The sequence below is a fragment of the Cricetulus griseus genome, chromosome 3 (assembly GCF_003668045.3).
Source record: "Cricetulus griseus strain 17A/GY chromosome 3, alternate assembly CriGri-PICRH-1.0, whole genome shotgun sequence".
NCBI classification, from domain to species: domain Eukaryota; kingdom Metazoa; phylum Chordata; class Mammalia; order Rodentia; family Cricetidae; genus Cricetulus; species Cricetulus griseus.
The window spans coordinates 76,786,297-76,795,673 of NC_048596.1; the positions used below are offsets into that span (position 1 = coordinate 76,786,297).

Here is a 9,377-nt window from a genome sequence, read left to right on the forward strand (position 1 = left end):
CCCATCCAGACTCGCAGCATCAGAATCCAGATGAACAAAGATGTCTGGGCATGCTTAACATTTAAAAGCTCAAAACTGCACATGGGTCACCCAATAAAACTACAGTCCCTCATGGATATACTCTTACATTCTCTAATAGCCACTTTTAAAACGTAAAAAGAAGTGAAATTAAGGGTTGAGTGGTAGAACACTCACAGGAGACCATGGCATCAGTCTCCTAGAAGTGCCAACAACAACCAAAAAAGAAAAAAAAAACACAGAATTAATTTAATAATGTACATTATTTAGCTCAATATGAATGCTAAGATTTCTACGTGACATGAATAGAAAATTATTACTGAGCAACTTTTCACTCTGTATATTCATGCTCCTGGCATACTCCAATTTGGCCACTTCAGCTGTACCCGACACTTGTGGCAGTCACCACCCTGGGCAGAACAACTCTGGGCCTTTACTTAGTTAAGTTTTCCTTACATCTCTCATCGAAGTAAAACACTCACTACACGCTGTTTGGTTTGCTTGTTTGCTGTCTCCCCACCTTCTTACTAAACTGAGAGAATGGGCACTCCATCCATCTCATGTTCCACCCCACCCTCCATCCCCAAAATGGTACTAAGTGTGCAGTCAGCAGTTATTAAGCATTTTTTGAAGGAAAGAACTGAAAGGGGAGCTGCTCCTTTAGTATTGATGAGTGACAATGTGGTATAGGCAAAGAAACACAGCCACTTGCAACTGGACAGATGCAGGTTCAATCTCAGCTAGGACAGCCACCAAACCTAGGACCTCGAGCCAGTCACTTACCTCCAGGAATAAAGGAAATGTGGTCATAAAACAAAATCGCTGTTATTTAGCTCACAGCATAAGCTCAATGCTGCAGCAAATAACACGTCTATAGAGTGCCAGCCGATACTACGGCTGCCATTCCATAAATACCAGCATCTCCTGTCCTTTGTATTCGCTCCCGACACCAACTGAGAGTGCTGCTGCCAACCGCTGGCCCCCTCCACTGGGGAACAAGAGCTGGGCATCCTTCAGCATGCAGTGGATTCTTCAAGTTACTTCACATAAGACAACAGAGCATCACCTTGGAGCTAAGTGGTTTCTAAAGCAAAAGGCCATGGTCACTCTACAAGTGAGTCACAGGAGAGGCATGTGTTCCTATCCATCAGTGTGATGACTTCTACAGTGGTAGCCAGGAGTCTGCCCCAAGGCCCCATCCCTTAGAAGGCTTCAAGGTCTCTACCAGGACCACTGTATCAGCTCCTATAGAATTTGCATGTGGCTTTGCCCTCTTGGAAAGAGGTATAGAAAGGCAGAGGAGGAGTGCTTGATCCACCAGGCTTACTAACCATTGGCTGGGTCAGTCCACCAGGAGGCTAAGCATCTCTGCAACCTGAAGATGCACATCCTAATCCACCTGTGCTGCCTTGAAAATCGAATGTGCATATTCTAATCTCTGATGTGCTTTTACATCCCATTAGATCAACAGCATGGATGCAAAGCAAAACCCAGATTTAGGGACAACTGGAGTGATGTCACAGAAATGAACCTGCTAAGGCTGATTTGTTAGATAGGAGGGATGCCCAAGCCAGCTGCATTAACAGAAGCCCCACGTTCATCTCAGCTCTTCTTGCTCAATGCACAAAATCCAGGACCACTTGCAGAAACAGTAGGCAATGGGGGGAACAGGTAAAACAATAACTAAGTAAATGAATAAGTGGTTAAACAAATAAATAATGAAATTTTAAAGCTTTTAATTAACCTTCTTCAAGGAAGCCACCAGATTGTAGACAGCAAACATGGCACAGGGAAATCCAGGTTCCACCATTGAGCCAGAGCTGCTCAGAGAACCAAGACAAAGGGTTTCTGCCACTGGTGTGAACTGAAGCTACTATTCACATTTCTACATTAGAATGTGGCTACCATCCCTTCTTCCTACATGGGAGAGAGGCTTAGGGCAAGCATGAAAAGACAAGGCTAATGAAGTCTCACAAATGTCCTCAAAACATGGCTGTCTCCAATGAGGCTGGGAAGCATACTGGGCTCCAGTGAGCCTCGGGAGCTTCCCAGAGTCTTGCCATCAGCCATGTTTCAGTGACTAAGAAGTCCCTCATTGTTAGATAGCCACATACTTCCATGAAGCTAAAAGAACATCTCCTCCTCACTTCCAATCAGCACCATTTGGCCTTGTACAGATCTATATGGCAAGAGGTTAAGGGTTGAAGAACAAGAGTTATCAAATGGTTCTCTTACCTGGAACAAAGCAAACCTTGTTCTAGATATATCATTTGGGTTTAGCAGTTCTACTCAGGGCTACCAAATAGTAGCACCAAGCCACACATGACACAAATATTGGTTGGGATCAGGAGGCTGTGGGTATCACTACACCACACACCTTCAGTAGCCATGTTGGGATAGTGAAGTAGCTCATGTATCCTCCCTTCCCAGCTTCAGTGTAAAAGAACCTAAAAAATCTGTGTCCTCTTTCCGTTCATATAGAAAACTCTCCAGATCCCAGGATGGGGGTTCCTAGCTCAAGCATTACCCCACCAACTTTATTCATCCTCCAAATAAAGAACTTCTTTCTGTAGCTCTACTGCAGAAAAGCAACCCAAAACACAGGCTGCAAGATTTGATCTTTATGCCTCTCTGAAAGGGCATGTGACACTTCCTACAAGATGCACGGCTTTAAAATTAGAACAGGGGTGGGGCAGAGCCCACAGTAACCCTCCCATGGCTAAAGCCACAACACAGAAGAATCTGGACATGTCTATAGCTAACCAGTAAACGATTGAACCCTTCCCAGACATCTTCCCCTGTCTTTATTTTGCTGTTGTTGCATTAATCATCCTAACACCTTTTTAATTATAATCACAAACTGGAAGCCATGGCTTGTGATGTTATAAATACGAATTTTTTCCAGTTAAATTAGGCACTTGCTGTTTTATGTTTTGATAGGAAGGGACTGTTTGAAGCCTCCTAAAATATCCCAATTAGTTCTTGCTGTTGAAACAGACAAGACATTAACAGACACATTCCCCATCTCAGTGTGATGTGCTGGAATGTTTATGCCTGGGTGTACTTCTCCCCAGCTTTTAAAGCACAAGGCAAAAAAAAAAAAAGTGGGAGAAACCAATCACAACACACATGCTTATTACATACTCCCAAAGTTACTGACAAAACTTTTCCCAGGCTGCATTCAAATTCAAACCCTGGAAGCATGTCTCTCTGACAGGAAAGCAACTCCCATCACAGGCCAATTTTACCTATTGGCTCTGTGGAACTGATAGCATCTCTTCAGCTGACAAAGGCTGTGTTTCTGTTTGACAGTTGCAATTAATTATTGAAATGTAATCGAGATGGGGCCACCCATCCAGATCTGTTTTCCAGAAAGATATGAAGAGAGAGGGGAGAGGGTGGACAAGAGAGTGAGGAGGCCTGCATTTTGAGCATGTGCACCAATGGGGTTTTAATGTCACGGCTGACAAGAAATGCAGATTATTAGCTACCTGACCTGCGCTTAACTTTCTCCTGATCCCTTCCTCCCACCAACATCTGATGATAAGAAAGAGGTATATAACTCCTCGAAGAAGTAACTCCAATCTGTCTCCAAGTATGTTCAGATTAGGAAGGGCTCCATGTGCAGGGCACAGACACGCTTAGAGCATCAACTGACATCTAGAAACCTAGGCTCCTGGTGCTAAATCAGCCCAGTGTTCAGCCAGGAGGGACAGTCACAGAAGTAGAAATACCCTACCTTTACTAGAAAGCCAAAGCGTCTACACCGTCTGTTTGTATTTTGATTTTATTTTTTTAAAAACTGTTCCTTTTGCTCTGACCTTAAAACACTGAAGTTGGATTCCAGCCACGCAAATGCTTTTGAGGGCGCTTTTGATTGATTCCTGGGGATCTCAAAGCCCCGTCGTCAATTTAGCTCTTCTGTCTCATTCCTAGGCATGTTCCCAACCTAGAAGCTCAGAGCTCTGTAGCAACCTGGTCTGAGAAACACCCCACAGGCAGGCGCGAAGGCTGGGGATTCCCAGATTTTGGAGCCTGGTGGATCCCAAGGCACCTGCTCCTCCCCTCGCCCCGAAATAAAGTGATCTTTTAGCTGGAGTCCTGCCTTCTCAGCACAAGCACCCTGCACAACCCGGCCACGGGTCCCACTGCCCCCCACCCCCACGGCTGCCCGGGCTATGGGCTCTCGGGAACCCCTCACGCGTCCCGCGCCCCCGCAGCCTCCTACCTGTACCACTCCAGCCCCTTCTCGTAGTTCCTGTCGAAGAAGTGTGGCTCTACACCCACGGCCCGCACGTCCGGGTGGACACGGATAGCCTCGAGCAGTGCGCGCGTGCCTCCTTTCTTGACCCCGATGATCAACGCCTGGGGCAGCTTCTTCTCCCCGTAATCAGGGGTGCTGACGGGTCCCCTCTCTGCGCTCACGTTGGTCGCCCTCTGGCCTGCCAGCTCCTCTGTGGCGCCCGGTTCCTGCGCTCCGCGCCCCAGCAGCGCGCCCTGCGCTGTGACCGTGTCTCCTGGGGCGGGTGGGCTCCGGGACCAGGCGTCCCGGGCGCCGCCGCCGCTCGCCAATCCCCAGCCGTCGGCCGCGGGTGCCGTGAAGCGCTCGGGGGCTCGGGCGGCGGCCCGTGGCTTGCGTTGTCCGGCGATGGAGAGGAGGGCCGGGGCGCACACGGGGCGGCGGCGGCAAGGAAGGCGGCGGGCTCGGTGGGGGCTCCGCGGCGGCTCCCGGGGGTTCCTGCAGCGCCAGGGGGAACTGCAGCGAGCCCGAGCCGCCCAGCAGACTGTAGCACAGGTAGGTGACGGACAGGGACAGGGTGCACATGAAGAGCAGCTTGCGCGCCGGCGGCCCCTTAGCGGAGGCGCCGGGCAGCGGCGGCGGCGGGGCGAGCGGCGGCGGCGGCGGCGGAGGCGGAGGCGGTGCGGGCCACCGGGCCATCGCGGCTCCCGGCTCGCGGCGGCGGCGGCCCCCGGCGCTGCCCGGACATGGTTTCAGCCGCCGCCCCGCCGCCGCCGCCGCCGCCGCCCAGCCGCCCCGGCTGCATGGAGCGACGCCGCTGCGCCCCCCGGCCCTGGCTGCCGTCCCGCTGCGCCGGGGACAAGCCCGGCCGCATGGCCCCCTCCCCGCGCGGGCCCCCGCCGCCCCCCTCAACCTCAGGCCAGGAGCCCGAGGGGGGCGCCGAGCCGCAGCGGCACCGGCTCCGTGCGCAGCGCCCGGCTCTCCCCGCGTCGCCGCCGCTGCCGCTCCAGCAGCCCCGAGTTCCTTCCCCGCTGCTAACTTTCTGCCGGAGAGAGGACGGGCGCCGAGGGGCGGAGGCAAGGGGGCCGGGCGCGTGCTCGCCGCCGCCCGGGGAAGGAGGAGTGCGCCTCGCGCGTGCCTGCGGAGGGGGTGCGCGGGAGCGGAGGCGTGCGCCAAGGCTGGGGCGCCCAGGAGACCTGCGATCCTGGCCCCGGCCAGCCGCCTCCAAGTGGGCGCGGAGGACCCAGCCCCGCCCTGGCGCTGCGCTCCCAGGGGAGTCCGAGATGCCCGCGAGCTCGCCAGCGCTCGCCAGACTCTTGGAGGGAATAGGAGCCCAGCACTGGCCCGGGCCGTCGTTCACTGGAAAACTGCCAGCCTGGCAGTGGCTAGTTCGCTCCCAGACTCCTCCGGTGGGACTCTGAGCAAATTCAGCCCATTTCTGACCCTCTCTTTCTTTGCTCCTGTCCTGCCTTGCTTTCTGGAGCGGGTCCTTCCCCATACCTCCCCCACCCCAACTTTCACCTCTCCAGCCTTGCCTTGAGGCTCCTGGTGGGTGGGGTTTTGACACAGACCCTCAAGGTTTTCCAGACTTTTGTTTTTGCCCCATCACCTAGTGGGAGGTGGCACTGTCCCCTACTAGGTCCCCTTAACCACAGGTGCACCCACCTGTGACCTGTGGGAGGCACTGTGGCCTAAGGGAGCTTGGGGTTCCCTGAGCTGGCACAAACCGGGGTCCCCATCCCTCTAAACACCAAATAAGCAGAGGAATGTCTGCGTGTCACTTCACTGAATATTTTTAAGTGTCTTTCCTCTGCAAAGAGAGTTCCACCCCTGCTCTCACTGGGTGGTATTGGAACGCTATGGGAGGTTCTAAAGTGGACTCTTTGGGGCTGCCTTTAGCTCAAGAAAGGACGGGGGATGCTGGAGATGGAAGTTAGGGGAGAGCCCATCTAGGAAGGCACTCTGGGGAACCCTTCTTTCTGAGTACAGGGGCTGGCTGCCAGGCACAGGTAGCTAGGTGCCCAGACTGTCAGCTTTCCCCTCTCCTTCTGGTGAGGCTGGCTTCTCCTGTTCTATCTGATGCCATAATGGGAACAATAGTTGAAAGAAAATGTATATAATGTCTAAATATTAACAAGATACCTAGTACCAAAGAGGAAAAATGTTCATCAAATATGACGAAGAACGGGGACTTTTCCCTGGGTGAACAAAAGCTCACTGCTGCTCTCAGCTGGACGTGAGTCTTCTGTACTGCAGCTTTAGTTCGGATAAAGATTATTCCTTTATAATATATTTTTATGGTACACAGGAGACTCTGAAATGTGGAGTCTGGTGTCCTGTAAATCACTCCCTGTAACTAGGGATGCTTTTTCAACCACCACGCAACTGCATTACTGTGATGTTAATGGGAAGGGCCAGCTGAAGCTGCCAGAAACATCGGTTTCATCCAGTCCTCCTTCAACTCCAAGCCCAGCTTTCAGATCGTCAGCCAGGAAGTCTGGTAATGTCACTGCCTTGGGTTGGTGGTGTTTTCCTAGTAGGATGCTGTAGCCAGGGACTTCCTGCTGTTGACCCCCAGCTCTCAGGCTCTCTATGCAGGCTCTCCACTGTCAAAACAGATCTGACCTGTGGACAGTTTTTCACTAAAGATGTATTCTCAGGCTTAGATTTTTTTTTTTGATTGAATGGTGTTAAAATGTAGCCCAGAAAGGGCAAGCTGGTAGCAGATATCTGGCATGCAGCAGCAGAAAGATAGGAAACATTTAAATCAACTCCAACCATTGAATCAGTATACTCACTGAAAGTTTGAATACACAGCTAATGCTGATGACTCAGATCTAGAACTCAGGCCTTTTAGACCCAAGCAGCTACTGTCCCTCCAGGGGAGCCGGCAGGCTCCATTTTTGACATGTGTCTGTCCCTGCACATTCATGATACTTGTCTGGATATTGCTATGAACATCTCTCAGAATCCCATCTCTTTCTGATACCCAAACAGCCACCCTCAAAGACATGGCATCTCCTTGGTGAAACACAGTACCCAAGAAGTGATAAGGAAAAAGCATGCACTCTCTTTGTTTGTATGTGTGTTTGTGTGTGGGGGGGGGGTGTTTGGGGGTTTTGTTCTGTTTCTTAGAGAGAAGCTCTGAGGATTACATACTGAAGTCATTGTGTGCTTCCCTCGAGTTCTCTCTAGTATACATGAAAGAGTTCCCTGAGAACATGTCCTTAAGAAACTTACAGTAAAGAGATGCTCTCTATGTAGAGAGAACGCCATCTCCAAGCTGCGATGCCCACTGGGTCTGGAGACAAGAAGTAATATTGTTTTCTGTTTCCACTGCTAACACCCGTGCTCACTCAGGCCTATCTGAGTTTTCACAGTTTTCTCACAACATATCTCCAGGCCTCCAAACACCTCATTTCTATTCATCCTAGGCAGCAAAAGCAAGTGGATCAATGCTTCTGAGGAATGCTTCTTGCTTCTGCTAATGCCCTTTCTGGATTTTTCCCTACCTAATAAACTCCAACCTCCTTTCCTTGGAAGTCCCACCTTTTATGTACCCCACAGCTCTGACAAACTGATGTGATCTGGGTACACATGATGCTACTGTGTTCTGCTTCTGCACCTTCAGGTGACAGGGTCAAGACTCACCTGTCAGTTACTAGCTAATGGCTTTCGAGCAGATCATTTTTTTCATAGTTCCTCTGTAGTTAAATGAAGGACGATAAGAATCACCTGAAATTGTTTTTATAAAGGATTAAATTGAATTAGCTAACATATGCTAAAGATACCTGGCTCTCTGCCTGACGTGTGGTGGCCAGCAATAATTACTTGGATCTAACTTTTGGCTCAGACCCTGCCTTCTTCTTTCCCTATTAAAATGTTGTCCCTGAAAAATGTATATGTGTTCTTGCTTCAAACCCAGACCACCAAGTCCACTGAAGTTTAACTTCCTAAACTGCTCAGAACTTGGCAGCTGTGATGCTAAGCCCAGTGAGTACAGACTATCTCTGAGTTGCTTCAATTGTGGTTTTCTGGACATTTTAAAGAAAATTACCAGAAAGATTTTTGAGGATTTGTTTATTTGAAGGGAATTTGTTTGAAATAAAGTAATAAGCGAACATAGACTTTAGGGAAGCAAGCAGAATGTATAGTAGCCAATATTCACCCAAACACTGCCTTGTCCCCTGGTGGGCACATGGGAATGTGGTTTCTGAATTCCTTCCAGAGCGTGTGGCTGTGGAATGCTCCAGCTACTGAAATACAATCTGAGCTGAAGGAAGGAAGAATCTTGGGGAGACACTGTCCTGCTGAGCAACTGTGGATGAAGGGAAAGGAGTTCCTCAAGGAAAATACAGACCCAGTTACATACATACAACTGAGAAATGATCCTGCTTGGGGTTTAGCATGAAAGACTTGGCATTGGTTGTTATCACAGCTCAGCCTATACTGCCTGACTGATTACAGTCCACATGCTAAGTTTGATTTGCATTTCATTTGATCTAGTTAAGGGGGAATCCAAGTCAACACACTTAGAAATGGTGTGCCTATTGCTGCACTGTTCCAAACAGCCAAGACATGGAGCCAATCTTGGTGTCCATCAACAAATAAAGAACTGAAGAAGTCTGATGGGTGAAATTATGTCATTTTGGGGAAAATGGAGGGAGCTGAAGGTCATTGTGGTACATAAAATATGCCAGAAAGACTGTATCACATCTTCCTTATGCAGAATCTAGATTTGTGTGTGTTTTGTGTGCACCTGCACACATGTCTTTATACATGATATGAAAACAGAGGGGTGTTATTTGGGAAGTGGAAAGGAACTACCAGGAAGGGCAGTGACAGCACAAAAAGAGTAAAAGAACTAATATGGGCAAAGTACAGATATATGTATGAAATGTAACAATGAAGCACATTGTTTTGTACAATGAATACACACTAATAAACATATGAACAAAACTCCACACATAGAATTAATTCATATGTGCTGACCAGAGTGTTTTATTCCTCAAGTATTAGAATTCTGCTTTATAAATTTAAACAAATAAATTAGAAATGGCAGCAGTGACTTTTCTGTCAAGTTTCCAAGCAATAGAGAAGAATGCTTTTCTCAAATACA

At 49.5% G+C, this 9,377-nt stretch overlaps 1 protein-coding gene across 1 annotated transcript in view; it reads right to left on the bottom strand.

The window, feature by feature from the left end:
* Positions 1-4,957, bottom strand: part of LOC100770573 (heparan sulfate glucosamine 3-O-sulfotransferase 4) — a 414,916-nt gene extending 409,959 nt beyond the window's left edge. Inside the window, 3 exon segments of the mRNA XM_027410311.2 lie at positions 4,247-4,625; positions 4,628-4,678; positions 4,681-4,957. Coding sequence (XP_027266112.1) covers positions 4,247-4,625; positions 4,628-4,678; positions 4,681-4,957 — 707 coding nt within the window.
* Positions 4,958-9,377: the final 4,420 nt, after the last annotated feature.